We start from the raw sequence: 15241 nt of genomic DNA, 5'->3' as shown, positions 1-15241 counted from the left end.
TGGAGACAGGCTTTGAGGTCTCATATATGTTCAAGCCACACCCAGTGAGACAGACCACTTCGTGTTGCCAGCAAGATGTAGGACTCTCAACTACTTCCCCAGCACCACATCTGCCTGCATGCTGCCATATCCCAACATGATAACTGACTGAACCTCCGAAACTGTAAACGAGCCACTCCAATTAAATGTTTTCCTTGTAAGAGTTTCTGTGGTTATAGTGTCTCTTCACAGCAATAACACACCCTAACTAAGACAGGGGTGTATCTCTCCTTCAGGTCCCCCATCATGATACACATAGCAGCTATCCTTCCAAAGGAAGCTCTTCTTTGGACCTGAGGGTCCACTCTCCCACTAACAAAGCTCTTTTGAGGTTTGATCTCATTTCAGGTCCTTCCCATGAACCTGAATTTTAAGTTACAATAGCTTTGAACTCACTATAGAGCCAAGGTTGACTTTGAACTTCTTCCTTTACCTCAAGTCCTGGGATCACAAGTATATGCCATACTTGGCTAAAATTTCCCTTCTTTTTTTTTTTTTTTTTTTGGTTTTTCGAGACAAGATTTCTCTGTAGCTTTGGAGCCTGTCCAGGACTAGCTCTGTAGACCAGGCTGGCCTCAAACTCACAGAGATCCACCTGCCTCTGCCTCCCAAGTGCGGGGATTACAGGTGTGTGCCAACACCGCCTGGCAAATAAATCTTTTTTTTTTTTAATTTTTTAATTTTTATTTTTTGGTTTTTCGAGACAGGGTTTCTCTGTGTAGCTTTGTGCCTTTCCTGGAACTCACTCTGGAGACCAGGCTAAAATTTCCCATCTTTAGTTTGTATCTCCTGTCGTTCTGAATAACCCCTTTCCTATCCCAACGTGAGATCCCCTTTTCTGGCTTTTTGATTGGCCTTGTCTGTTTGTTTGGATGGTGCAAGGCAGGGGCCACAACTAGGCTTCTGAAATGCACAGCCAATCCCTGGGTATCTTACTGAGCCATCCAGCCTGCCCCACTTCATCTGACTTCTGACGCCTTAGGTCTGGCAGCATCCCAGGCTTCAATGGTGCAGCAATTAGCCTTCACCCCAGTTTGGACTCGATGGTTTCTTTCCTGGCTATTCACAGACGCTATGGGTTGGATACATCCCAAACTCAGCCTTCCACCCCCATGGGGTGGTAGTGCTGAGAGGTGATAAGACATCTAAGAGTTTGGGTCAGGGGGCTGGAGAGATGGCTCAGTGGTTAAGAGCACTGGCTGATCTTCCAGAGGACCCAGGTCCCAGTTCCAGCACCCACATGACAGCTTAAGACGGTATGTAACTAGTTCCAGAGGATCCAAGGCCCTCTTCTAGCCTCTGAGAGCACTACACACATGTGGTAGGCATGCATACATGTAGGTAAACACCCATATACACATTAAATTAAAAGGGAAAAATAATTTAGGCCCTCATGGGGCTTTTGAAAAAGCAGGTCATTACGAATTTTCTCACATATGCTCCTGTCACGGCCATCTGCCAGGTGGTGCGGCACGTGGGGCACAAGGGCTTACCTGAGTTTATATCACACCTTTTGGACTTTCAACACCCCAAACTATGAGCTTAAAAAAAATCTGGGGGCTGGAGAGATGTCTCAGCAGTTAAGAGCACTGGCTGCTCTTCCAAAGGACCCCAGTTCAATTCCCAGCACCCACATGGAAGCTCACAGCTGTCTCTAACTCCAGTTCCAGGGAATCTGACACCCTCACACAGACATATATGCAGGCAAACCACCAATGCACATAAAGTAAAAATAAATTAATTTAAAACTGTTTTCTTTATAGAGTCAGCCTACTTTGTCTCTTCTGCTGTGGCAATGAAAACTAGAATAACTGAGCCTTTACACAGTGGCCATGACAATACACACATAGAGTTCTACCACTTAGGAGACAGACAGGAAGATCACAAGTTCAAGGCCAGTCTGTAGTACAGGAGACCTTATCCCCAACAAAGTGATCTTCTAGAAGCCGAGCTGGGCCATCCAAGGCTGCACTGTAACTGGCATGTCTCTGGAAGGAATGAGGGTTCACTAAATAAACACTTGCGCCCCCATTCTAACTATGCAAATGGCTAAAACATGGCACCCTAGGACCTGGAATTCTCCCAGGAATCTCCAGCTTGTCAGGCGACCTCACAGGAGAAACCAGCCTGGCAGGACAGACTGGAGCTGAGACCTTGCTGGACTGCTTAGTGGCACTTATCTCCCCTTATCTGTACCCTCAGGTTAGGGACCATTTTGTCTGCGTGTGTGTCTGTGTGTGCCCAGGGGCCGTTGTGAGCTCTCATGTAGGTGCCAGGAACTGAACCTGGGTCCTCTGCAAGAGCACCAAGTGTTTTAACGGATGAGTTGTCTCTCCAATCCCTTAATTTGGGTCTTTTAATTGGTTTATTGAGAACAGTGATAGAACTTGGCTTGTTGGGACATAAGCTGTGATTTGAAGGCCAGTAATAGTGCTATCCCTGTTAGCCATGCCAGATAGTACGCCAGCACCAAAGCCTCTGAGGTAACAGTGAGGAGGTCCATAGCATTCAGTGTATGTGGTCTTGGGGGTGGAACCCACAGCCTCCATCATGCCCTAGCTTGCTTACAAGTGCTCTAGCACATTACACCTGAGGCCCTCAGAGCTGGAAGCCAGCTTATAGCCTTCCAGTGGTGCTGTCCCTGTCCTGGAGCAGCAATGGCCAACAGCAACAAGTCCCTGCTCCTAAGGCAGCAGCAGGGAGGTAGCAGCCATGAGAACAAGTATCACTCTGGTCCATGGGGGTCAGAAGGCAGACAGCAACATCTTGTCTCAGAGACAGCCAGAGGACAGGAAGCAGAGGCCTGGGTGCCAGCAATGGTTTCTGCATCTGACTGTGGATGGCTAGGCTCCCTGGGAGAAGCTATCAAGTGAGGTACTGCAGTTAGCATGTTTCAGGTCAAAGAAGAAAGCTTGTACTGCCTGCTCATCTCATGCTGATGTAGGTGGAGAAGAAACAAAAGAAAGAACAGACATGTCATGGTCCATGGACACAGGGCACGGCACAGGCGGACTGCCTGACAACAGCATCATTCAGCAGAGCAGTGTGCAACACATGGCTGGGGCCTAGGAGTAAAGGCAAGCAGGGCATGTGGGCAGGAACATGGAGATGCAGGAACACACACACAAGAACAAGAGGCATTTTTTTTCTGACTTTCCAGCTGGAGGGCTAACATTTTGAGACAGTCTACCAGTGCTGTCTGAATCAAGGCTTTGGACAGAGGTCATGTGATGTTAGCAGTCAGCTGACACATTTAACTAAAAGGAATGAAAATGCACTTTTAGGACTGCCTAGTCTGTTAGTCTGGGGAGGATTGTCAGTGGACAGGTCCCTTAGGCTTCCAGCCAACCTCAAGCAGCTGCTCAACCTCATTGCTGCTGCGCATGGTAGTCCTGGGAGTGAAGATGTTCTTTTGGGCAGGTCGAGACAGCGAGACAGACAGAAACTCCTGATATGATGGACTGTGATCTGGGCTCCAAGGAGCTGCCAGCAGAGGAGGTAAACACACATGGAACACTGTGTCACCATTCCTGAGACCTTGGCTAGGAAATCGTGACGTCTGGAAATTCTCCCAGCAACCAATCCAAAACAGCACCTCTCCCCACATCTCAGCAGCCAGAGCTCCTTAAGCCAATGGCTGCTCATTCCAGCTATTACACAGCAGCTCACAAATTCCCTCCTGTGACAACCTTCTCCTCAGCCCTCCCCAATGTTCTGAAGACATTAATTTAGCCTCACACCAGGGTATCACTGTCTCTTCACAGTTCAAAGAAACAGCACAAACCAAACGTACTGTGGGTATGACAGAAAGCTGTGGATACAGGGCAGTCTTGCGTTTCAGCCTCCCCTTGGTAGGAAGGCCAGTCTGCTCCCACCCCCACCCCTACAATAGGGACAGGCCTGGCTTTAGATGGCTTCTAATACCTCATTGTGTATTGAAAATAAATAAATACAGTATTCTGTCTAGCTTAGTTTTTGAAACAGGATCCCTGACATGTCTAAAACTCTCTACATATACCAGGCTGGCCTAAATTCTTAGAGATCTGCCCACCTGTTTCCAGGTACTGGATTAAAGGTGTGTGTCACCACACCCAGAAAAAATATGGCATTCTTGCCTTGGTTTTTGTTTTGCTTTTTTTTTTTTTCCCCCTGAGACAGGGTTTCTCTGTGTAGGCTTGGCTGTTCTGGAACTTGGCTTTGTTGACCAGACTGGCCTTGAACTCAAAGAGATCCACCTGTCTCTGCCTCCTGAGTGCTGGGATTAAAGGCGTGTGCCACCATGATGGTATTCTTTAAGAAAAATAAAAGATTTTATTTTATTTTATTTCATGTATGTCTGTGTACTGTGTACATGCCTGGTGCCTGCAGAGGTCCAAGAAAAGAGGTGTCAGGTTTCCTGGAACTGCAGTTGTAATTTGCTGTCTGGGTAATAGGAAGAGAACCCATGGCCTCTGAAGGAACAAGTGCTCTTACCTGAGCCATCTCTGCTCACAGCTTCCCCAAAGAGAGGATAAAGGCAAGCAGTGTGCCAAGGGAGCAGCTGCTGGGAGGTGGTGCTGGTCTTCTAAGTATGTATTATTTTTGCAATCTCAAAAGGAACTGAGTACGACACACACACTTGTAATCCTAGCACTTGGGAGGCAGAGACAGGAGGTAACAAATCCAATGCCAATCTGGGCAACACAGCTAGAGCAGGTAAAAGCACTTGCTGCACAAGCCTGCTGACCCAAGTCCAGTCTCTAGAATACACAGCACAAGGAGAACCAACTCATAAAGGCGGTACTCTGCACGCAAGCCTGAGCATATCTCTCTCTCTCTCTCTCTCTCTCTCTCTCTCTCACACACACACACACACACACACACACACACACACACATACACACACACACGAAAATAACAAGCACTCTGGAGAAAATAACAAGCTGAGAAATAAGACAGATGTGAGTTCAAGGCTAGCCTGGGCTACAGAGCAAGTTCTAGGCTAGTCCAGACTATACTGCAAGACACTGCCTCAAAGAGCAATGAACAGTGAGAGTTCTGTCTACCTCTGCATCCCAGGTGTAAACTACCACGTCCAGCCTTATTTACAGGTATTTTATGTTAAAATAGCAATGGCCCAGGCTCAAGGCATGAAAAATGTCTGACCTTGAGCATGGCCTTATCTCTTTACCCAGACATTGGGAGAGAACTTCAAACAAAACTGTTTACAGTAAGACAGCCTACCCCTGAGGGCACATTTTCACCACATAACCTTGTCAGGTGCCATCAGAAACCATCCAAGTGACAAGATGGAACTTTAAACCTCACTCAATGAGCTGTTTTTTTTTAGGGGGGGGGTTCAAGACAGAGTTTCTCTGTGTAACAGTCCTGGCTGTCCTAGAACTCTGTTTGTAGACCAGGCTGTCCTCACCTGCCTCCACCCCCCACCCCCCACCCCCTGCTGGGATTAAAGGAGTGGCCACCATGCCCACCAGCTGAATGAATTGCTCTTGAGAAGCTCAACCTCTGGGGCATGTTTCACTTTTTCTGAGCACCTCTTTTGCTCCTAATCTTCATGCCTTAAGCCTCTATTGAAATATTTTAACAACTCTGCTTCATAAACTGGCTAGCCTGGAATTCTTTGATGAGACATGAGTTCAGAGCCTTAGAACTAGAGGAAACCCTAGGCTGCTGAGGGTGACAGCTGGGAACTTTGTCTCTCCGACCTGTGTCCCCCAGATGCTGACACAAAAGTAAAATGAAAATGTGGGATTGGGAACCATGGTAGGAGCACCCCACATCCCTGTGGGAACACTAGGAATCCAGGAGGAGCAGAGGCTCTGCTCTATCTGGCAATAGCCACCCTCTCCAGAAGATCACATGACTGGGGGCTGGGGCGGAGGGGCACAGCCTGGAAGCCAAGCACCCTGGGCTGGAGCAGCCTTGTAAACACTTGACTCCTTAGCTAGAGTTTCCTTCACTATGGACAGTGCTGGACCAATGAACATTGTCTTAGAAAGTTGTCTAGAGGATGGCTTTCACAGTGTCCTTTATAGCTGCTGTCACATCCACCTCAGAGGACCGCTCTGAGCCCAGTAGGGGCAAAACAGCAGTGAGAGGTCCAACCAGCCAAGACAGTGCTGAGAAAGACGCACTTCACTGGGGGAGGGCGGGAGGACTGGGGATCAGGGACTCGTAGAAGGTCATAAGGTTCACTCTAAAGAGGCGACCGAGCAGACAGAAGGAAGCACGGGACAAACACTGAGGGTAGACGGGTGGGGTCTCCACATCGGAACCTCCTTGCCCACACCTGGGCTGCTAAAGAGCCTACAGTAGGGCCAGGCCCTAGGCTGGATACAGTCTACACGCAGAGCTCTCCAGTTCCGGGCGTGGGTTTATTACCAAGCCAACCCAGTAAAGCCCATACCAGGCACAGGAATGACCCAGCACTTGCTGCCTACTCTGACACATCGTGAGGCCTCAGGCCTCACAGCAGGCTTCAGGGCGAGAGGGGACGACGTGACTAGGCTCCAGAGCGGTCCCTGACGCCGGAGGCTGCAGCCCTCTACCCTGTAACAACCATGCAACTCCCTGTCCCACCAATCTAGCCTCTTACACAGCGAGTCTGCTCCTGCCTGCCGTGACCCCCTCCCCGCACCGAGTCCTGACAGGCATAATCAGAAACATCTTTCGGTACCGTGGGGGGCTGCTTTCAATTGTCAGAGAAGGTCTGGTCTGTAGGACTAGAGTTCCGAGCCAGGCTATTTAGTTTCCATTTTACGCCTTGGAAAGGCGAAATTGAGTTAGGACGAGAAGGTGCGGGCCGCCTCGCCCTCGACCAACCTGGTCCAGACCGCGTTCCAGGAGCCCGGCGCCCGACCGTGGGTTAGCCCCGCCAGGAGCACAGCCCGCCTGCCCCAGCCTCCCGCCGCACACTCACCGCCTCCGCAGCCGCCGACTTCCGGGTGCCGCACCCGCGCACCACTGCCACCAGCCTGGGCCCGCCCAGCCCGTCGCCAGAGCGCTCGCTATTGGGCGCAGCAGCGAAGGGCGGAGCGGCGCACCCAGAGCCGCCGCTTTGTTGGCTGTGCGTGCCGTCGCTCAGAGACTCGGCGCTCCGCCCCCGCAGCTGCGCCAAGACTGGAACTGCGCCAAAGCTGGAGCTGTGTCTGGGTCCTTCATGCAGCCACAGCAACTCCAGCCTGCGGCTTATCTCTGGGAGACTGAGATAGCCCCTGAACCCCGACGGGTTCAGGCGCCGGAACCGCGGCCCTTAGGCTGTGTTCTGATCTTAGCCTCTAGATCTGTCCTGGATCTGTCCCTTCCCTTTGTTGCCTCCAGTTCAGTCCAGACTGTCTGTCTGTCTAGCCTCTGACCCCTTATCTACTGCAGTCCTTGCATTAGAAACCGCCCAAAACAGAACTTGAACTTTTGCTCCACCTCGCCTTCCATAGTCTTTGAGCAGACATGGAGGCTGTCCTGAAGGTCCAGACCTCAAGGATAAGGAGTTGACTACGCTTGAACTATGCTCGGGCGTGGGGCCCTCAGAACAGGATAGAGGCGTTAATTCCCTGGGCTTCCTGTGCCCGTTAGCATCAGGTTGTGTCAGGGGCCTGAGCATCACTAAGGTGGAGCATCCAAGTCCCTCCTCAAGGTGAGTACTCAATACAATGACAAGGATGACAAGCACAACAAGGACAGTGATATTGTACCACAGGCTCTCAAACCAGAGCCTTGATACCCAGCTCTCATTCAGTTAAGCTATTCAGTTGAAGTAAAAAAGGGCCAGCAAGATGGCCATGTGAGTATAGACGCTTGCTGTTAAACCTGGCCACCTGAGTTCCCTCCCTGGGACCCAAATGGTGGGAGAAGAGAACCAAGTCTTGAAGTTGTCCACATGTACATCGTACATGTACATGTACATCGTACACTAAATAAAATGTAATTGCATTTTTTAAAAATGGCAAGTGGCAGCAGCTGTATGGAAGATGTAGGTGCCACGGTCCCAAACTGCAATGCTGATATTTTGCAGATAACTGGAACTCAAAGAGGCAAAGGCAAGGCTGTCGCCAGACCCAGCCACGGAGGCCGCTCTTCCCATCTCACTGCCTCACCTGTATTCCTCCTCCTCAGAGCCAAGAAACCATTTGCAAACAACATAACAGGACTCGGCACACCGTGACGCTTGACCAGCAGGTGGCAGACCTAGCTAGGCACGACCATTCTCCTTCCAGTTTAGCACAATCCCTCTATGCTCCCTCTAGCGACCTCCCACTGAGCAGCCAGACCCCTTAGTCTACAGTACTCAGAGGTAGTACTGGTGGTGGGCACATAGGTCATAGGCTTGGGGATAAATGAGTATGGGCCAGCAGACACACAATGGCTTGTCTCCAAAGCACCAAGCCTTGGAGTGGGGCACGGGTTGTTCAAGCTTTCCCATCACTAACAGAGATACAGGAACATGTTGGATGGTGGTCCAAATCCCATCACAGGTAGCAGGTGGCCATGTGACCAGATTTGAACCTTGCCCCCCCACACACATTTGAGTCTGGCTCATTGCTGTCCCACCTCCAACTGCACATCCCTCACCACATTTGTAACCACTTTTAGGGTGCTGAGTGGTTGGAAAGTTCTTCCTGACACACACCTTGGCTCTGTGACTTTCCCAGCACTGTCCCTCCAAAGCCGACCAGCAGCTAGACAGGGTGAGGCGGTGGGAACACTGAACTACCGGCTCCTGTGGTCTTCTGCTCCACTTCTGTCCCCTGCCTAGTAGGCAGGCTGCAAGATAGCGCCCCGAGACCTACCTGAGCCATCTCTACCCACCCTGGTCTTTGCTGTGCATCAGTAACCAGGCTCTAAAGCAGACAGGTTTCTGGAAGGGGGCATTCCTAGCTTGAGCGAATTTGGGAGGAATGTCTCCCTTTTGCCCTCTTCCAGCAGAGAAGAGCATGTTCGACCTCTTTTGTACAATCAGCAATTATGTGGGAATAGTGATACAGAACGATGAGGTTTTAAAAGAAGGGCTCCAGGATGCCTAGGGGCCCATGCCTTTGGAGAATGCCAGCGGACAGCTGGACTCACTAAATCCACTTCTGATGGAGAAAAGAGAATCTCCCACCACATAGCAACTTAGCCAGAATGGCAACTATAGTGTTGCTCTACATGGAGAGCTGCCTTCTGGGAGGACTCTTGTTTTCTTGGGGGTGCTCATTCTGTCTTTCCAGAGCTGCAACAATATCTCAATGCTAGGATGCCAAATGGTGTTCATTTCAAGTGCCAATACCAATGGAGTAGTAGCAGCAAGGAGCTATCAGTTTTTATTGCTGGGGAACTGGTGGACCCGGGTGGACCCAGAAGTGAGATTTTCCTCCAGGGACTCCACTTTCTTTGTTCTTGCCAAGCAACCATTATTGGGTGAGCATTGCTGGACTCAGCATAAGTGGGTGAATTATGACTGTCCGGGAACCCTCCCCCCCCCACACACACTGGCCTCCATTAGCACTATCTGCAGGGGCCTTGGAAATACAGACAGCCCAGAAGTTACTAATTTCCGGGTGCATCCCGGGCGTGAAAGGCTTATAAGCAAGCACAGGCCAGAGTCATCTCTGCACTCTGGTCTCCTGTTTACAGCATCCCTGGTGGTTCCCCTCCACTGCCTTATGTCACGCAGAGATGTGGTTGGTGTTCTCTACCTGGCAGGGAAATGTGTTAATCTTTTCAGGCAGTGGATGAAGCTCCTTGATGTTTCTCCAAGACTCAAAGCACGGCAGAGGAAATGCCGACACCAGGGTGGGCTGGGGAGAGATAAACACAATCCCCCTTTCCCAGGAAAGAGCAGCTTCATGGGGAGTACCCAAGGGCTCTGGTTTGACAGAAGAAACAAACCCTAGTTTTACCAGTCTGTTTTTGCCCTCAAAATCACTGCAGCCATCCCCACCCCTTGCCAGCCTCGCTAACCTTGTCTGTCCTTGCTGGGGCAATGACCCCATGACCTGGAAGTCTGACCACTGGGTTCACACCCTGGTCTCCTAAAAGAAGCAAGAACCTCCCCGGACCTCAATTTTCCATTTGTAAAATGGGAGCAGCAGTCCAACTCTCCTTGTAGGAGAAATGCCATTCTATGCCAATAAAAAGAGATCGACGCTCTGTGTCCGGCAAACAGTAGGCACTAGAGGATACCTGCGAACTGGGGATGGTGATGGAGACAACGCTGCTGGAATCCGGGAGTGACCGCCGGCCCTAGGAGCTGCAGCTCGGGGCCTACTTATCCCAGAAAGTCCTCGGAAGGTGGCCGAGAGGGGGCAGCTCCGAGCCTTCTGTCTCCGCTGCAACCGCAGCATTCAAGGCAGGTGTCAGGGCCTCGGCCTGCTCCTCTAGGGGGCCGATCTTCCGCTAAGACTGACAAGACCGGGAGCCCAACAGCAAGCTGCACTCTCTGCACATCCATCCAATCCGTGCGGGTTGCGGGGAGCGTCTCTCTACCAATGGGAAAATTCGCGGTTGGATGGGGCGGGGCGGAGGCTTCGTCGCCGGCCAGGTCCGCTTTGCGCACGGGTCGCGGGAGGGGTAGGAGGGCTAGCCGGCTCCGGGTAGGGAAAGGGGAGGGTTCTCCCCCCACCCGCACGAGTTGTGGCCCCGGGAGAAGCCTCCGCTGCACAGCACTGGAGAGGCGGCTCCTCGCGCGCCGGGGGACCGGGGACGCCTGTCTTGGGGGCGGAGGCCGCGCTGCGGAGCTGCCCACGCCGCGCGCCAGGTGAGCTCGGCCGGGTGGGCGGGGTCCGGCTGTGGGCCTGGGCCCTGGGGCTGGACACTCGTGTCCAGGGCAGGGCTGGGTGTGTGCTAGGGGAGCGGGCTGGGTATAGAGTCTAGCTTGCGACGCGGACTCGGGTAGGGACGGGGTCCTGGGCTCGGACTCAAGGTCTGGGTGGGGTTCGGAAGCCAGTTCCTCTCTGCCCACCCGCGCCTCGCCCACGCCGGGTCTCCAGAGACCTGGGGTCGCTGAGGGCGGGTCCCTTTGTGCGTGACCTCAGGGCCCTGTCCGACTTGGCCAAGGCTCCAGCTTCATGCTACCCGGCTGAACACGACCCAACTCCCGCAAGCCTTGCCCTCCACCGCAGCACCTGGAAGCCGGGACCAGGCAGCTACCGAAACTTTACAGGGACCCAGGGGCGGCGAGGCTGGGGAACTTCTTCGGTGAGCGGTGAGCGCAGGGTCTTTGCGATGCCAATGGGATGTCCCTGCACCGCGCTGCTCCTAAGGCCTCACAAATGAGAGAAGAGCCACTGCTGGAAATTCCTTGTTTGGTGTCTCTGCTTGGATCTCCTACCTAGATACCCCTACATTCCTCAGTGGGACAACGGCCCTAGACAATCTGCAAGCCTAGAGTTATTCCTGGCAGGAGGCCTGGGTACCCTGGCTTTGCTCTTTTAATTTTTTTAGTAATTAAATGTTGCATACATGCAACTCTTTAACTATTTCAGTGTCAGGTGTCAGAGTGTATAGGGTACTAGGGGACTCCTGCTTCTTCAGACATTTAGAAATGATGGAAAAGAAAGAAATTGTCCCATTTGTACTAACTTTAGGCGCTTCCCTACCTCATCCATATATCTTTACTTGTTCATTGCAGAGAACCATTGGTCTGGTTCGAAGCTTCTGGTTTGTGCTACACTATCAATGCTGGGTCCTCACTGGGACTCTTCTTAGTTATCCTGCTTTTAGGCTAGACTTTTAACGTGGACCAACAATCTGAGATGCAGCACACATACCCGCTTTTATAAAGCCAGGGGGTGAAGCCATGCCCAGGTTGTCTTTGGGGTCAACTTTCCCTGAGTACAGCTATCTATGCACTCAGAGCCTCTAACTCCACAATGATTCCCCAGCCCCTCTACCTCTTCTCTGGTCCAGGATCCGGCTATATCTAGTCCATCCAGAGCAAGTGCTGCCTGCCCTGGTGAGGGCCTCAGAATCTGTGAACCTGGATGGTGATAGGTACCAGGACTGTTGGAGTTTATCCCTGTGTTCTGAGGCTATGTCTGCTTCAGAAGCAGGTTGTGCAGATAGGTATTGGCTATCTGGAAAGGCCAGGACCTACAACTTTGTGTCTTCTGAGGTACTTGCTTCTTGCTGTCTACACCCACCCTTCATTTGGGGTCCATTAGGGCCCATCACATAAGTGGGCACAAAGTATTTGGCTCTGATGGCAGAGGTACTTCTGAGCACAGCCAAGCCAGTGCCCACCTGACCTCCTAGCTGTGCTGACCTCATGACTTTTCTGCACAGATGCTGGTGACCAAGACTGTCTTGCACGAATTGGGCCCAGTCCTTAGTCTTGCTATGTCCCAGCTGCTGTATCCCTCCTACCCTCAATCTGTGCTCTTTGGCTCCCTACATTCATTCTAATACACACACACACACACACACACACACACACACACACACACACACACCTCCAGGTGGCCTGTTCCTAGTCCCAGGCACCCTTTGCATTTCTTAGCCTCCATAAGAGTAAGGCTGTAGCATGTCCTTGCTTGTGCAGCACAGGAATTCAGACTGACTTCCTTTCACCCCCAGGCTAGCCTGGGGCTCTTCCCCAGGTGCCTAGCTAGAAAGCTAGAGCTCTGCTTCTTCCGGGATGACTGTCAGGAAGTGGAGCTGCGGAGAAGCCAGAGACCCGGGACAAGGCTCCTTGGCATCCAGGAGTGCCTCTTGCACTGTGAGGATCACTCAAGGGTGGTAGTGGGACAGTGAGACCAAGGCCCAGGATACTGGTAGATGGAAATGGTTTTGCAGGAGAGTCCAGACATGAGCTGGGCATCATTGCCCATGGCAGCGGTTGGTCTGTTCTTGAGAGGGGTCTGGAGGAGTGGTTTTGCTGTGGTGGGTACCTGTCATTGAACAGCATGATCTGTCTGCCCCTGCCTGGTGCCTGAAGGACTCTCTGTATCTGTGCCCACACTGACTGCTGGAAGGGCTTGTTCTCTTACGTTTTCAATCCTACCTTTGCTCACAGAGCCCGAAGAGATCCATGCAAGGCTGCATCCTGTTGAGGCTATACCTCAATCAAGCTCTCAGGCAGGCCATCCCGATCCATGCTGGGCATATGTGACCCTAAGTCACCTGCTCATCATGCTCAGTCTGGCCTGTACCTTTGGTGGACTCAGCTTGTACCTGTGGGGACTGTCCACATAGTCGCCTTTGCTTGGCCTATAACTTGCTGGTCTGGCTTTTAAGCTTGGGCCAGGCTTGTGCCCATCTAAAGCCCTGTGTTTGGGTCAGTGGTACTGTAATACAGCTGCAGACCTTCTCCAGAGTCTGAGCAAGTCTGTGGGCATGGGCAGGTGGTGGCAGTGTCTCTAGAGATTTAGATGGTTTGGTGGAGAAGCCCAATGTTTGTGCCTGGGAGGCAGGTTATGACGGGGTAGGCTCAGACCATCCTCATTGGAGAAATGGAACATAACCAAGTGCCCATTGAGCCTGTAGACAAGTCCAGCAGGATGTTGAAAGGCTTTCAAGATGGGTATCCCCTATCACGAGTCCATCTCTGGGTTTGCATTTGTTTCTCTGCTTTGTCCATGCTCTGTCACTTCCCATCTGCCTCAGGCTGGCCGGCCATAGTCACTCCATTCTGACCTAACCTGTACCATCCCCTGTGATGAGAGCACTCCTGGAAAGAGCCCGTTCCTCTGTTGACCACCACTACCCTGCCTCCTATAGCCCCTCTGCCTCTCCACCCTTCCCCTACCTCGTCACTTTCTCGTATCCATGCCGTTCCCCACTGGGTGAAGGGTGAGAAGCCTGGGAATAGGAAGACATGAGTTCAGATCCTACTCAAGACAGTCAGTGGGAGTCAGACAAGATGTTGTCTCACCACTCATGTGGCCAAGGTTGTGGTGGTGTGGCAAGTCCTGGGGAGAGACTTCCGAAGATCATGGTTCTCTATAAGACAAAAATCTAGGTCAACATTTAAGTTAAAAGCAAAGTTGTCCCAGAAATGTCAGGCTTAGAACAAGGGCTCACTTCCCAGCCACAGGCTTCGCCTCTGCTTGGGGAAGGGGTAGTGGACAGCTCTATCCAAGGGCTCCTCTGGCATCAGCTCCTCCTCCCTCAGTATGTGCCTGGCTCCCCTGGCCTCTGGTGTTGTGTGCTGGCCCTCACCCTCATATTCCATGATTCTACTCTTGACCAGCTCCCCACTTCCTACTTGGAGCCTCTCAGCCTCCAGCACCACAGCCTGGCCCGAGTATGGCCACCAGAGGGCCTCAGGGACTGCCAGGGCGGCAAGCCAGGCTCCTGGTCCTTGCTGCCACCCCATTCTGATGAGCAGCTCAAGGAGAACCCTCTCACTAGGGTCTTTCTGTTCTATGTAGGGATTCTAGGTTGGATGGAATTCTTCCCCAGACATTTGATAGGCTGTTGTGAGACAGAGAAGACCTCTGGGACCAAGTGGATGGAGTCCATGGAGGATTGGGCAGAGGCACAGAGCAGTCTGGAAACAGACCAGAGAAGGAAGAACTCTCATTACTTACATCATAGTACCCCAGACATGCCTCCTCCGTTGATCACCCCTCCATGACTGTCTGTGAGCCATATAGGTTTTCATTTTTGTGACATAAACACTCTGGCAGTGTCTCTAAGTTCAGATACACCAGGAGGGAATGTGTTCCTAGACTGTTTACAGAGACAGGATGTGGTGGTTCCTTTGGCCCACGGTGGAGTTGTGTGCTGAGAAAGTACCAGTGCTAGCCGCCTCACGCCACGCGCCACCCTCTACACCGTGAGCATGCCACACTCCGGGGCCAGCTACTACAACTTGCTTGCCACCAGTTTCTTAGGAACTGGCAAGCTGCCTAAGGGAGCAGGGTTGGAGCTGGCTTTGAGGAGCCTTGGGAGAGGCAGATGTCATCCCACAAGGCTGAAGGGGCGGGCATGACTACATAGAACAGCAAGACCCTCCTTGAGCTGCTCATCAGAATATTCTAGATGCAGCCTTCTGGGAGGAGAAAGAGGGCGCTATCTGTCCACCTCTGTGACCTGTCAGCCTCATCAGGAGGGAAGCTGACCTGATGCAGACCGCAGTCCCACTTGTATGTGGGTACAGGAAAGTGTGTACAATGTGTGGTTGAGTCAGGAGCACCACAGGGCAACTTTAGAATCAGGAATGCCAGTGTCCTGCTTGGGAGAGGGTCTAAGCCAGTATGCCTGCATCCAAAGGGACTGAATC

The 15241-nt window shown here is 52.0% G+C and overlaps 2 protein-coding genes across 14 annotated transcripts in view; one reads left to right on the top strand and one right to left on the bottom strand.

Moving 5' to 3' along the window:
- The window catches only part of Tango2 (transport and golgi organization 2 homolog), a 60031-nt gene extending 49597 nt beyond the window's left edge, over nt 1-10434 (bottom strand). For 2 of the 8 annotated variants that reach the window (XM_036194508.1, XM_036194499.1), the window contains exon 1: nt 10201-10434. Coding sequence is in view for 2 of the 8 variants with exons in the window: in XM_036194505.1 (XP_036050398.1) it covers nt 10201-10361 (161 nt within the window). In the remaining 6 variants the exon portion in view is untranslated. Of the gene's footprint in view, nt 1-6715; nt 6829-6861; nt 6997-10200 lie in introns of those variants that run through there. The other 6 variants (XM_036194505.1, XM_036194498.1, XM_036194509.1 and 3 more) reach the window with 6 other exon arrangements.
- A 112-nt stretch (nt 10435-10546) lies between these two features.
- Nucleotides 10547-15241, top strand: part of Arvcf (ARVCF delta catenin family member) — a 59592-nt gene continuing 54897 nt past the window's right edge. For 5 of the 6 annotated variants that reach the window (XM_036196302.1, XM_036196297.1, XM_036196299.1 and 2 more), the window contains exon 1: nt 10547-10774. The gene's annotated coding sequence lies outside the window, so the exon portion shown is untranslated. Of the gene's footprint in view, nt 10775-11202; nt 11222-15241 lie in introns of those variants that run through there. The other variant, XM_036196296.1, reaches the window with a different exon arrangement.

This window comes from Onychomys torridus, chromosome 8 (assembly GCF_903995425.1).
Source record: "Onychomys torridus chromosome 8, mOncTor1.1, whole genome shotgun sequence".
NCBI classification, from domain to species: Eukaryota; Metazoa; Chordata; class Mammalia; order Rodentia; family Cricetidae; genus Onychomys; species Onychomys torridus.
The sequence above is the reverse complement of the archived record's forward strand: the minus strand, read 5'-3'. Positions and strand labels throughout refer to the sequence as shown.